The sequence below is a fragment of the Macaca nemestrina genome, chromosome 14 (assembly GCF_043159975.1).
Source record: "Macaca nemestrina isolate mMacNem1 chromosome 14, mMacNem.hap1, whole genome shotgun sequence".
NCBI classification, from domain to species: domain Eukaryota; kingdom Metazoa; phylum Chordata; class Mammalia; order Primates; family Cercopithecidae; genus Macaca; species Macaca nemestrina.
In genome coordinates, this window is record NC_092138.1 from 38,295,090 (window position 1) to 38,308,874 (window position 13,785).

The 13,785-nt window shown below is 39.7% G+C and overlaps 1 protein-coding gene across 46 annotated transcripts in view; it reads right to left on the reverse strand.

The window, feature by feature from the left end:
• The window catches only part of LOC105489121 (protein tyrosine phosphatase receptor type D), a 2,338,800-nt gene that overhangs the window by 322,239 nt on the left and 2,002,776 nt on the right, over nucleotides 1-13,785 (reverse strand). For all 46 annotated transcript variants that reach the window (XM_011753819.3, XM_071078808.1, XM_071078779.1 and 43 more), the window contains 2 exons: nucleotides 4,617-4,762; nucleotides 1,239-1,380 (listed from right to left, as the gene is read on the reverse strand). In XM_011753819.3, the coding sequence (XP_011752121.2) occupies nucleotides 1,239-1,380; nucleotides 4,617-4,762 (288 nt within the window). The remainder of the gene's footprint in view (nucleotides 1-1,238; nucleotides 1,381-4,616; nucleotides 4,763-13,785) is intronic.

The following is a 13,785-nucleotide window of genomic DNA, read 5'->3' on the forward strand; positions in this document are numbered from 1 at the left end:
GATCCTTTCCTTTCCAATTTCCTTCATCTGAGGAAGGTCTATTCTCCTCAATTTTAGAAAAGAGCAAAATACAACAAAACAAAACAAAACAAATGAGTTGTGTGCAGGAAAGAAAGAGATAAAGGCACAGAATAGTTAATCTGGAAATGTCAACTGTGAGGTGCCTAATCGGGAATGTTCGTATCTCTACACAGAAGCCTGAATTAGAGACATACAACACAGTCTTCATCACTAGCTTTATTTTCCAGCACTCCCATTGTAAAGGAAGTCTACAAACTGAACACACTGTACTGGAGATTTGGCAACTCACCCTGTGCTTTGTGAAATTGTGTAAGCAACATTGTCGGAGACAAAGAAAGGGATTTGTCAGCCCAGTTATTTAGATCAATACATGTTGGTTTAAGAAAGATAACAGACAAATAAAAAACGTATTTTTTTTTTCACATAAGACAGGTGTATTTCTTATACTTGGTTCTGACCCATTGCTTAAGGAAAGTTCATCTTTAGGCTGAGGTTGTTTCTTTACTTTGCAAATATCAATGTCAGCTATGGTAGCTGTAAAAACGTAGCTGCTGAATGTGGTATGAAAAATCCATGCACGAGAAATGCCAACATACAAAAGAGTACCATATCCTGTTTCCTTTCTAGATGCTCTGCCAAAAATCAAAATGGTATCTGGCATTTGAAATCAATACCTTTTTCAGCTTTTTTACCCCTGATTCTCCCCCTGAACTCTAGTTCTTTTAAGACCCGTAACTAGAGAAGGTATTCACTGTCTAATGAAAGTTCAACTCTTATAAACATTTTTTTTTTTTTTTTTTTTTTTTGAGACGGAGTCTCGTTCTGTCGCCCAGGCCGGAGCGCAGTGGCCAGATCTCAGCTCACTGCAAGCTCCGCCTCCCGGGTTCAAGCTATTCTCCTGCCTCAGCCTCCCAAGTAGCCGGGACTACAGGCCCCCGCCATGGCGCCTAGCTAGTTTTTTGTATTTTTTAGTAGAGACGGGGTTTCACCGTGTTAGCCAGGATGGTCTCGATCTCCTGACCTCGTGATCCGCCCGTCTCGGCTTCCCAAAGTGCAGGGATTACAGGCTTGAGCCACCGCCCCCGGCCTATAAACATTTTATTGAACTGCAATTCCCATTTAAGCATCATCACAATGCTAGTCTTTTTAATGATGCTATAAAAGAGATACAGAATTGTAACAATGACACAAACAACAACCTTCACTCACGCACTTACCCCGTAAAACTGTGAGTCTGGTGGATACACTTATTTCTCCCACATTATTTGAGGCCACACATTCATAAATGGCCTCATCCCTCGGAGTCCGTAAGGGTTGTATTCTGAGAACTGATCCAGACCCATCGTCAAACTCTATTACCTATTAGAGGAAACAATAGCTGTCACAGGTGTTGTTACAGTTGTCTACCTCTCAGCTAAAGCTCTCAATGCAGTGGTGGATCTGCCATCAGGCTCATAATAAACTAGACATCATTCTGAAACTGAATTTTGATATAGTGGTGAAAAAATATTTGGTTTAACTTAGTGAATCTTCTACTGAACAAGGAGAAAGATATGTAACTACATATACAAAGTATGGAGATTTCTAGTCCCTACTAAAAACCACGAGGGTTTACTCATTAAAATATTTCAGTATGTGCATCTAGGGCAATTTTATTCTATTAATTTTGCAAGGGGCTTGCAGCTATGATCGATAAACTTCTCAAATTATTCTTTCTCTGACAGCACATACACAAATGTGGATTCATTCAATAATGAGACTGTAAGGTGAAGAATTAATGCACACCACCACAGATAGCTCTGCTTGTTTAAACTGTCTCATCCTGAACAGTATAGATGGGCAAACCATAAAGAAAAACTGCATAAATCTAGTACTTGGGCAGCCAACGAGACAGCTTTCACAACCCAAAAGCCTGATGGCGTGCATTAATTTTGCCATAAATCATTTCAGTATTTGTTCTAGCTTAGCATTTTCTGCATTTTTAGAGCATTCTTGCTATAAAATGGAGGCTTGCTTCACCAGACAGAAAATTAATGTCCTAAACACTAAGCCTGAATTCACCATCATTAGGAACTTTTCTGTGAAACAGTTTAGTAACACTGATAATCCTAGGTACTTGTTAGCTAATTCAAGTACCACTTAAAAAAAAAAAAAAAAAACGATGATACTAACAAATATGTATACAATACTGGGGCGTCCTCTGTCTTTTCTGTAACTATGCTGCATTCCTTCAGCTGTTCACTGAGAAGCTGTGCCTTTTTTTTCTTGTATTTCACTGTGAATATTCCCATGTGCCTAAATTATGAATAAACTCAGATTGCCTTATAAATATATTTATGGGATGCTTAATTCCAGATTTTGTGTGTGTGTGTGTATATTAACATACAGAGAAAGGACATCAACAGTTTCAAAATATGTCCACTTCAATCTTTGTGCATTCCATTTTTGTTCAAAATTCACGTAAATATCCAAAATGGCCCATTTCTCAGTGCACTACAGTTTATTTTCAACTCTATAAAGCATACATTTTAAAATAAATCTATTATGCATCTTAGGAAATAAAAGTTTCATAGTTTCATATTGGAAGCTTTGTTAAGCATTCCATAATTTTAAAAAAGTTATGATCATTTTATGATTTAGTGTAGGAAAAGGTTAAAGCAACTACAAAACCACTTTAAATGTTGACTAATTTATTAATAAATGTCACTGTATGTTTACATTTGTGAACTATTTCCTAGATTTAGACCTATCCTCTTACAACATACAATATACCACACATTACAAGCCAGTGATGTAATTCCCAGTTTGAAAATATCCAGTATTGATTGCATGCCTGTCATGGACCAGACACCATAATTAGCACTGGGGATAGAAGAGGGAGCAAAAACATTCACCATGTACTGCTCTCATGCGCCATATAGACTAGTGAAACCATATATATATATATATATACACACACACACACACGCACACAAATTATATTATAATATATATAACATATTAGTGTTAAATATAGTAAAGATTTTCAACCCAGGACTTGATACAATTTGATGAAGCTGCTTTGTGTAAAAATAATTCATTTACCCCCAAGGTGTTTATATGACTCTTATGGGGAATTATGTACTGAGCAGAGACCATACTTTGAAATATTTAGTATTATAATTTAATTTTTGTTACATTATTTTGTCAGGAGTCATTGTCATTAGCAAGCGTGATGTCAAACTTCTCTTTGACAAAAAATTAACTTCATTTAAAATTGTTTAAATGTGCAGCAAAGATGAATACATACATCATTTTCTACATGACATAGGAAACATTTTCCAAATATTACTGAAGATACTATTTCTGTATTTAAATAAATTATATTTCAATAATAATGAAGTACTTGATTTTCAGACATAATTTTAAACTTCTCACTTGTAAACTACAATCCAATTTCCATGGTGAAACGTAATTAATTAGGTTCTCTATACATTGGAACCCCTGATCACCCTGTAAGTTCCTATGAAAATAAGTAAAATAAAATTGTTCTGAATTTTGTAGTTGCTATATTTCTTTTAACTAGAAATTGCCTTTAATCTGCCAAATTGTAAATTAGGTCATGAAGGAGATTAGAAACTCAAATAAAAGGGAGGTGAGTTTCACAATTTCAGGCAGTTTGGGGGTATTGGTAGCCCCTAAAATTAAAGCTACCCTTCTCATGTCTTAAATTATGGGCATGCTATTGTGTGCCTCTCTGGGTAGCTTTCTGTATATCTTCTTGCCTATATTTCTCCTCCATAATGAGCAAATTTCTAAACTATAAGCCTTCTCACAACACTCAAAAAAGAATCTTTGATTTATGTTTCACCATCTTCGGTGCACTGAGCTCTCTTGAATAAAGAAAACCAACTTCTTCAATAGGCTTCTCTGTAGTATGAACCTGTTTGGGTATGTTTCTTACAGAATAGTACTTTAAAACACTAGAACAAATTTCTCATTCTAGTTCACACTACTTGTAAAACATAGGTGCGAGGGGCAGTGGACCACTTCATCTGCTGCTCAGCATCCATTCCCATTCTTCCTGGGAACGAGGATTTAAATTTCCTTTGGGAAAACACTGCTCTTTCATTCTAAGCCTGGAATGGGATGGGACAGTTCTCATTCCCAGGACAGAGGCAGATTCTGACTGGCTTAAATTAAGTAGGCTACACTGTCCGCCTATCCACACAAATTTTCTCTGGGATGAACAAGTAACGTAATAGAAGCCAATGGGATGAGAGGTTTCTGGAAGAGACAAGCTTTCATACATCCTACAAATGTGGTCCTGTGAGGATGCAGAGTTCTATCTTGCAACCTGGGGATGAAACTGACAGATTGATCCTAGGAATACTATTGAGCCCTGGCACAAGTGGGAACAAAAAATTAGCCCTTGAACCCTCAAATGTCCTTTTTTAAAAAGCCATTTAGAGTTACATTTTCCATCACTTGCAATGTAAGGAATACCATATATCAGTGACATCTTTTATCAGAGTAAAGCAAGCCAAATAACATAGAAACCAAAGACAGAGCAGATGCATTCTTCCCCCAGAGAAACAGAACAATGGACCTAATACCTCAAATCTCTGATTGCTGACTTTCTTTCCTTTTTTGTTCCAGACAATTTTAGGTCTTGGGTCTCCCGTAGCTTGGCAGATGAAAGAGGCAACTCCGCCAGAGACCCCTGTCTGATCAACGGGTGTTCGTGTAAACCTTGGAGGTGCTGAAATAAAAAATAAACACCACAGTTAAATTGAAAACTGAAACACAGACTATTATCCTACTACCACTGCTCTCCCCACCATCCTCAACCACACCACCATCAAGACACACATTTTTAAAATGTACTATAGGATTACAAAATTAGAAAAGCAACTTTTACTTTTGGGGGTAGTTTAAAGGGGAAGGAGGTAACTTCCTGGTCAAGTTATCTGTTAGTGCTTTTATTGCTGAAATCTGTATTAAGGTAGAGATCCAATAACATCCGAAAAGCAACATCACACGTTAATTTTTATTACCAGTATAAAAAAAAATCCAATTTGTCCTCTGTAACAAAATGAGCTCATCAATCAAAGTGAGTAAAATTTTAGCGCTTGCTTTGATGCCACTATCAGGACACTGCCAGAAAGCAGCAATGCCACTGCTGAGCTATTAAAATTAGTGACATTTAAGAGAAATGCTAGGAAATTTTAAAGAGACAAGAAATATAGCCCTGAATTAGAAGGTTTGGCAAGAAACAGAAATAGGGGAAAATGGTAAAGTGACTCTCTAACTCAGATATGGTAAGCTGTCTTACTTGAAACTTAGCTCTACAATTTGCATAAAAGAAGATGAGTCAAGAAGCCTCCAAAGTCACAGCAAACCCAAGGATATTTTTATAGAAAGATGTAGACTTAAAGATTACCAAGGCTAGAAGGACAGACATTGGAAGCTTGTTCAACATCCTCCAGCTCTTTAAATGTTCCTAACATTCTTCCTCTTTCCTTAAAACACTTATTTTTCATCTTGCATTGCAAGATCTAGATAGCTATCATGCAAGAATGATATAAAATGTAAATGAATATTTATGCACAAAGATATTCATCATATCATTTGCTTAGCAAAAGAGTATAAGTAGTTGAAACAAACACTATGGGAATTCTGTCAGTGAAATAAACTATGGCCTGAAGAAGAAACATCATACAAGTAGTATTATAAAGTCTGTATCATATCACATGAGAAATGCTGATGATGCAATAATCAGCCACAAAAGCATACTATAGAGTTATATGTGGGGATAGCAGATAATGAAAAATGCACACACACACAAAGACAGAACAAAGTAAATGAAAACACTAATAATGGTGTTCAGGAGGAGGTATTTTAATTATTTTTCCGACTGCTTCCATCTTTTATACTTCCTTGAATTCTTACAATTATGTCCTGGTTGAAAATGTTTCAAAGCCCCAAAACATTCTGCTGTTTCTTTTTTTTATTTTTTTAATTAAAAAAAAAATCCCTGTTACAGATTTTCTCTTCTCTCCTACTGTGTTCTAGTTACATGTCATTGAAAAGTGGCTTTAAATAACCATAGCTAAAATTGATTTTGAAAACAATCCTCAGATTATAAAAAAGGAAAAAGTCATAACAAAGTTCGTTCTTCTTGGCTCATCACCAGTATTTTCTCTGTATTGATTTCACACATGGTGTTCCCATTGGCTTGATGGTGTGTTCTAACTCTGTTTGGTTTTCTTGGAGTCAAGGAAGCTAGATTTCTATCTAAGCTCCACCATTATGTATATGGATAATCTTGGAGGAAAAAAAAAATCACTCAACTTTACCATTTCTTGGTATGACATATGAAACACATTAATTTACAAAAATTGCAAAACTATGACATATGAAATAAATTAATTTGCAGAAATTGCTTCCAGTTTCAAGGTTTCCTAGTTTTATATATTATTTCCAAAGGAGGAAAGCTTAGGAGAGGCATATTTGCAATGCTGCTCCTGGAGAATGAATTTCCACCTCATCAGCAAATTCAGCTTGTTGGTGATCCTGGAACTGGGGGCCTGCTTATGATAAAAAATATTAGGAAAGCAAAACAGGCTCTAACAACCCTGCTAGATATCACAACCTGTAGCAACTCAGTGTAGCAACAGAGACTAGATGATTACTAGGAGCTGTGGGAAGTACTTAATTTTTTTTTTTTTTTTTCCTTAAGATGGAGTCTTACTCTGTTGCCAGGCTGGAGTGCAGTGGCACAATCTTGGCTCACTGCAACCTCCACTTCCTGGGTTCAAGTGATTCTCCTGCCTCAGCCTCCCAAATAGCTGGGACTACAGGTGCACGCCACCACACCCAGCTAATTTTTGTATTTTTAGTAGCGACAGGGTTTCACCACCTTGGCCAGAATGCTCTCGATCTCTTCACCTCGTCATCCACCCTCCTTGGCCTCCCAAAGTGCTGGGATTATAGGCATGAACCACCATGCCTGGCCTCGAAATAATTTATTTTTCTTTTTTTTTTTTTTTTTTTTTTGAGATGGAGTTTCATTCTTTTTGCCCAGGCTGGAGTGCAATGGCACGATCTCGGCTCACCGCAACCTCCGCCTCCCGGGTTCAAGCAGTTCTCCTGCCTCAGCCTCCCGAGTAGCTGGGATTACAGGCATGCGCCACCATGCCTGGTTAATTTTGTATTTTTTGTAGAGACGGGTTTTCTCCATGTTGGTCAGGTTGCTCTTGAACTCCCGACCTCAGGTGATCCACCTGCCTCGACCTCCCAAAGTGCTGGGATTACAGGCATGAGCCACCGTGCCCGGCCAAAGTAATTTAAAATTGACTAACAGTGAGAGGATTACAAAATACTATACATTGATGTCACTTTTCTGGAAACAAACAAATGAAAAATATATTACAAGTTTTTTTATTTATCTTTCTGCTGTTTCAAACAATGCAAATTGATAATAACTACTTGCTTGTCAGTATCCAATGGAGAAATTATAATTATGCAATGAAAATTTCTAGGGAATTTCCCTAGAAAAACAAAATGCACAGCTGTATTAAATGGTACAATACTGTCATTTTTAGCTACCTTCCTTTTCCTGTCTATAGCCTAAAAACTGTCAACCCTGAAGGGAAATCCATTGTAAGAGCCCAGCTTCCCATTTAAGTTCTGTTTTGAAATTTCTTGCAAGAGCATGTGAATACAGCGAAGGGCTGTTGCATAAAATGAGTGTGGACTATTAGAAATTAAAGAAAACTAGAAGTAGGATACCCTTTTCCCTGTAACTGGATATTTTTTAAAGGATTCCATCACATTTCTTATCCCAAAGAATGAAGAAAAGTTGGCAATTCTGACAATCTGCAAGTAGGCAACGGATGCTTGGGTAAGTGCTTCCTCTTGCCATGTAAGGACCTGGGTTAGAAAGCTCATCTGGAAACCACCATGGGTGAGGGCATTAAACAAGTCAAATTAAACACAGAAATCTTATTTCTAAATGGAATGCAGAGAGACAAAATTCCTGTACACTTGGAGAACAGGTATGAGTGTCATCTCAATGTTTTCCAGGTATGTTTCTCGTTTATCTTAATTTTCTGGTCAGGCATTGAAGTTTTTTGTTCGTTTTTTGAGACAGGGTCTTGCTGTGTCATTCAGGCTTCAGCGCAGTGGCACAATCAAAGCTAACTGCAGCCTCAATCTCCCAGGCTGTCAGTCCTCCCACCTTAGCATCCAGAGTAGCTGCGACCACAACCACACACCACCATGCTCGGGTAATGTTTTCATCATTTGTAGACATGAGGTCCCCCTATGTTGCCCAGCATGTCTTGAACTCCAGGGCTCAAGGATCCTCCCACCTTGGCCTTACAAAGTGCTGGAACTACAGGTGTGAGCCATCATCACACTCAGAGAAGTTTTCTTGTAATATTGACAAGTATAAAAATATGTCACCCAGGAGGGAGAGGTTGCAGTGAGCTGAGATAGCGCCACTTCACTCCAACCTGGGTGACAAGAGTGAAACTCCATCTCAAAAATAAAAAATTTAAAGAAAAGCCAAAGAAATGACCACTGGATGTTACTGTAGGATTTTATTTCTGGAGATCAAGTAATGAAATTAACCTATTGAACTGTGGAAAATTTATTAAAATAACCAGTTAGAATGTTTTAGGATCTGGAACTATTTTTCTAATTTCTACCACTGTAATGACTTGATACTCTTCCAAAAAAAAAAAAAAAAATCCTGAAAAGGGTCCTTAAATTTATTCTTTGAAAACAAGAAAATAAAATTGATCACACTACAGTTAAAAACAAATAATTTCAGGGGCTTGTACACAGAAATTTTGTAAAAAAAATACACACACACACACACACACATATATATATATATATGAAAAGACATTGGTCTCACTGACAAGAAAATCATGACTTTCCCATGGGACCCAATGTCAATTTTTCTAGATTTGCCCACGAGATCCAAACTACAAAAAGGATATATGCCATTATCCTATGATACAAAGTAAGACTCCAGATAATATAGTAAAATCCTTTCACTAAGCATGGGTGGTGCATATATAATCATTTTTGCTGGTCAAACTCTCAGACGGAGTCTGTCAATGTTAGGCAGCCAGCCAAAGGAAAGATATGAGGTAGAGAGAAGGCTAAACTTAATAACCCCAACAAATGCTTGAGGCAAGTAAAAATCTCTATTCTCAGAGGGATGTAACAATACACATCACCCACTTCCCTTCTCCATATCTCAGTTTAATAAAAGGAATGAGATGAATTGTCTGCCTTATTGTGTCATGGATGTTGTCCAAATTTAAGCCATGTTCTGAAGATGAGAAGAAAAGGAAGAGAATTCAAGTAAAGCATAAAACAAGGGTGTCTACTAAAAAGTCACAATATAGGACAGACTAAGATTCAAATCATGAAAATCTCCATTTTTATTCCATGAGATACAACCATCAGTATTATAGGTAGTCTAAAAAAACAGAAATGTCAAGTGCATAAAGATGGGGAGAAAGGCATTAGAACTTTCCAGTCACCATTACTTAGAGAGGCATCCTTCCATTACTGCTGTAGCTAATCACCATTGCCATCTATGTGAAGCTGCCAATGCTGCACTGCAAAATGCATTTGTGCTCAAGTTGGTTTTGACAAGTGAGGAGTATGATCTTTTATTAAACTAATGCCAGGTACTGCACAGCTCAAATTACTGTTCAACCCAGAAAATCTATTTTCTAAATGGAAAGCAGAGAAGCTATGCATGTATATGCGTCAGAACAGAGGCATGGCTGATATTCTAGAATGTGTCTGCCAGGCTCGCTTGCCATTTTCAAAGACTATACATTCTCAGGATGCTCACAACACAGACCATAGCTCCTGGAATTTAGTAGAATATTATTTGCTACACAGCTCAGGAGGAGCCACAAACTACACACTGATTTTTACTTTTAAGAAGTTAGATTGTTTCTTAAAGTCTAACAATGCACAGTATCTTTGAACCTAATGGTTCTAATATTTGGATGCCATATCATGTTTCAAGTTGCTAGGCACTCTGAAGACAAGGTGATGAGCTCAACGTACACTTACAGCTATTAAACGTAGGGAAGAGAACCAACCAAGACCAGCAAACTGCTTTTGTCTGTCCTTAGCAAACTGCTGTACTGAGGGCAAAATCCTCCCTTTAGTACACTATACTAAGTAGTGCTAGATGTTAATGGGGGAGAGCCATTGAAGTCCACCAGTAACATCCATAGATGAATGGAATTTATGAGAAATTCTTAAAGGTTAAGAACTCAAGGTTGAGGTATATGATTGGCCAACTGAGAATCACTTAAAACAGATTCACAGAAAGGATCACATGCTACAAAAGTGAAGAGACAAAATGAGGGTGCCATTTGTCTAATTTAATTCTAATTAATAAGCTGCTTCTGTGGACATCAAGAAAATATGTCGCATAGGGAACAAAACTAACAGCATGTAACTAATTGGCTGTTTCTTTTAACTGATTAACATTTCCTTAAATAGAGTGTTTTGTTTTTAAAGGGCTATTTGTCATAACAATGTACTTAAAATTTTTAAAGGGGAAGGTTTCTATTGCTGTTAAATGAGACAGGGAGAGAATGAGAGAATGTTCAATGGGAACATGCAGGTACCCCTGTCTTTAGGAATCTGCTTCCTCCCTATAAAGTGCCTGTAGAATTTATGAGGTGGTCAGCTGAAGTCATCTCTGATCTTTCTTTCTCTGTAAGTGTCAGGATGAAAGCTCTGAAGGAGAGCTCAAAAACAGCGCCTTCGGGGTCCCGTGGGAAATGCAGCACACAGCAGAAAAGTGAGGGCTGGTTGTAAAGGTAATGGCCTGGTCTGAGGGTTTGAGGGGAAGGAGTTACCATGGGGCTTTACATTCCCTTCGAGCCACAGCAAATCCTATTGCCACTTTCGCAAACATGGGGCAGCCAGAATTTGCGTGGATGATAGATCTTTGTTATAATTAGCTTCATTTTCACTGGGACACAGGTAGTGACAGACAACCTGCCTAAGTCAACAGCACAACTATACCAACACACGACAAAAGGGAAGGAGGTCCCAGAGTTGACGTATCACTGCTTAGGAGGGCGAAAGCATGGCACAGATACCATCTGGGGTAGCTTCCACAGCAGAGGCTGTATATGAACCGGGGCCTGTGGGGACACTGAATCTGTCACATGAAATTTGAACAGAGTCACCTGTTGACATCTGTGGTGAGGATAGATCTTCAAAATCAAAAAGACTTTTTAAAAAAATTGTTTATGGTATTTCTTTTTAAATACAACTCCCAAAACAATCTGACAGTCTTAAAATTTGATTTAAGAACCATTACACTTTAGAATGGAATAAAGAAATAACTGCTCCTTGCGTTCCATGCACTAGACTAAATGTTTCATGTATCTTATATACGGTGTTTTCAAAAAGTGTTGCAAGATGTTATCATTACTCCTATTTTATAGATATATAGAAAGCTTTACAGTAATATAGGTATTAGGGAGGAAGGGAGGGAGGGAGGAAAAAGTATGAAAAGACAGCAAGAAGGAGTCACTGAGGTTAAGAGTGAGTTATGAACTTCTGATCTAATTGTGAACCCCTCATGAAGGCAGCAGCGACAGGCCATGTGGAGCGGTCACTGCCATCATACTGGCTGCAGGTGGGCTGCCTCGGGGACGCGGGACATAGGGGACGTGGGGCATAGGGGTCCCACCGCCACCACTGCCGCCTCTACAGCCGCTCCTGCCACCACTGCTCACAGCTCTGATCTCAGAGCAGAGCTGAGGCCGAGCCCAGGTACTGTCAGCCTGACTGAGTGTGCCCATGTTGGGGCAGCACTGACACACCGGCCCCTTGCCGCCTCAGCCTCCTCCAGACTGTAGGCACTGACAAGGGTGGAGGAGAAGCCAAGCGGGAGCCGAGGGCAGCTTGGGGCCTGCAGATTCCCCTTGGCATGAGCAGCCTGGGTGCCATGGTTGGTAGCAGGAGGCAGACAGGCTCCTGGGCGGAAGAGGATGGATCCGGTGAGGCCCCACCTTCAGGCCAGGGAGGGCCTGAAGTCTGAGTGCTGGGCTGTCAGCCCCACAGACCAGAGTGGGAACTGGTGGGGCCTTTTTTGGGACCACCCATGGCTGCCCATGGACCAGCTGGCAGGCACTTCCTCCCCTCTGAAGCCCATAAAAGTTCCAGGCTCAGCCACAGCAAAGCAGATGATGGGACAACCGGCTGCAAAAAGGTGCGACCCTCAGGGTTGTTAGCTGAACACTTGCTGGGATGACCAGCTGCAGAGAGGAGCTACACTCTCTGATGACAACTGAACACTTGTTGGGAGGACCTACTTAGCAGAGAGGAGCTACCCTCTCTGCTGGGAGGTGAACATTCACCAGAACACCCTGAGATGGAGAGAAGATGCCCACTATGGGTCTCCTCCTATTGCTCAATAAAGCTCTCCTTCGTCTTGCTGATCCTTCACTTGTTTGCATATCTCATTCTTCCTGGCCACAGGACAAGAACGCAGGACCAGCCAACTGGCGAGGCTAAAAGAGCTGTAACACAAACAGGGCTGAAACACGTCCCTTGCTCGCCACGTTGCAGGCGAAGAGAAGGAGAGAAGAGCTGTGGCCCTTTGAGGACCCCAGACCTGGAAGCTCCCCAAGCCAGGGCTGTGACTCACTCTTTGGGGCCTTGTGGTTCCTATTATCTCCATGTTTCCAGGTGTCACTGCATCCCCCAGTGCCAGCCAGGGAAGCTGCCTGTGGTGCACCTGGTCCAGCCGCTGCCTCACGGAGAATGGAGAACCAGCAGCCATACTGGCACCTGGAACTGCCCATCCCATGGCAGTGGCCAATATGTCTGACTGTGCAGTGGCGAGATCCCATGCTCACTCACACACCCCCTGCCATTCCATGCCTGACTCGCAGTCTCCCTTGAAGACATGGCATCCAGGCCGGTAGTGTGAGCTGAGTGTAGCCTGCCAGGCCAAGTGGGCAGAACAAGCTCAGCGGGCCTGAGCAAAACTTGGGCAAAGGTGCCACTGGCCATAGAGGTTTCCGGCCAGGAAAGCAACACCCCAAAGATCTTGCAACACTCATATTTTCGCTGTGCCAAATTGCAAGCTAGAAAATGATAAAGACTGCACAGATAACATATCCCAACTTATTAAATATTTTGAAATATCTTTTATGTAACTATAAAATGTATACTGATTGCTTTCTCAAGGGATTGGCAAGTACTTTGTGCCATACTACAGCAATTATTTTTCACTAGTTAAGTGAGAAACTTCACCCAGAATATGCTGTGTATAAAAGTTCTCTTAAAGTGTAATATCATTCCATGATCCAACTGAAATCAGAGATTATGATGTCTGATCAACAGACAAAAATCAATGTCAGAAAATTCATAAACAAATCACCCAAATTTCAAGTTTAGCAGGGTAGGCTACGTTAGTATTATTTTACTTATACATTCACTTTGCTCATGATTTAAAAAGACAAATACCTCAATACAGTTCTCGACATTGATTAGCCCTCTTCCCTTTCAAGACACAATGATATATTTCTATGCATGTCTATACCATTAATTTCACTTAGGCCTCAACTCTCAATTCCTTTGGAATGACTATTAAAGCATTTCCCATTTGGTAGATAGATATCTATGCCTCTGTATAACTACCAATATTTAATTTGTCAAAGGGCTGATAGGCACACTGACAGACAGGAACAGAAAAGGAGAGAGAAGAAGAAA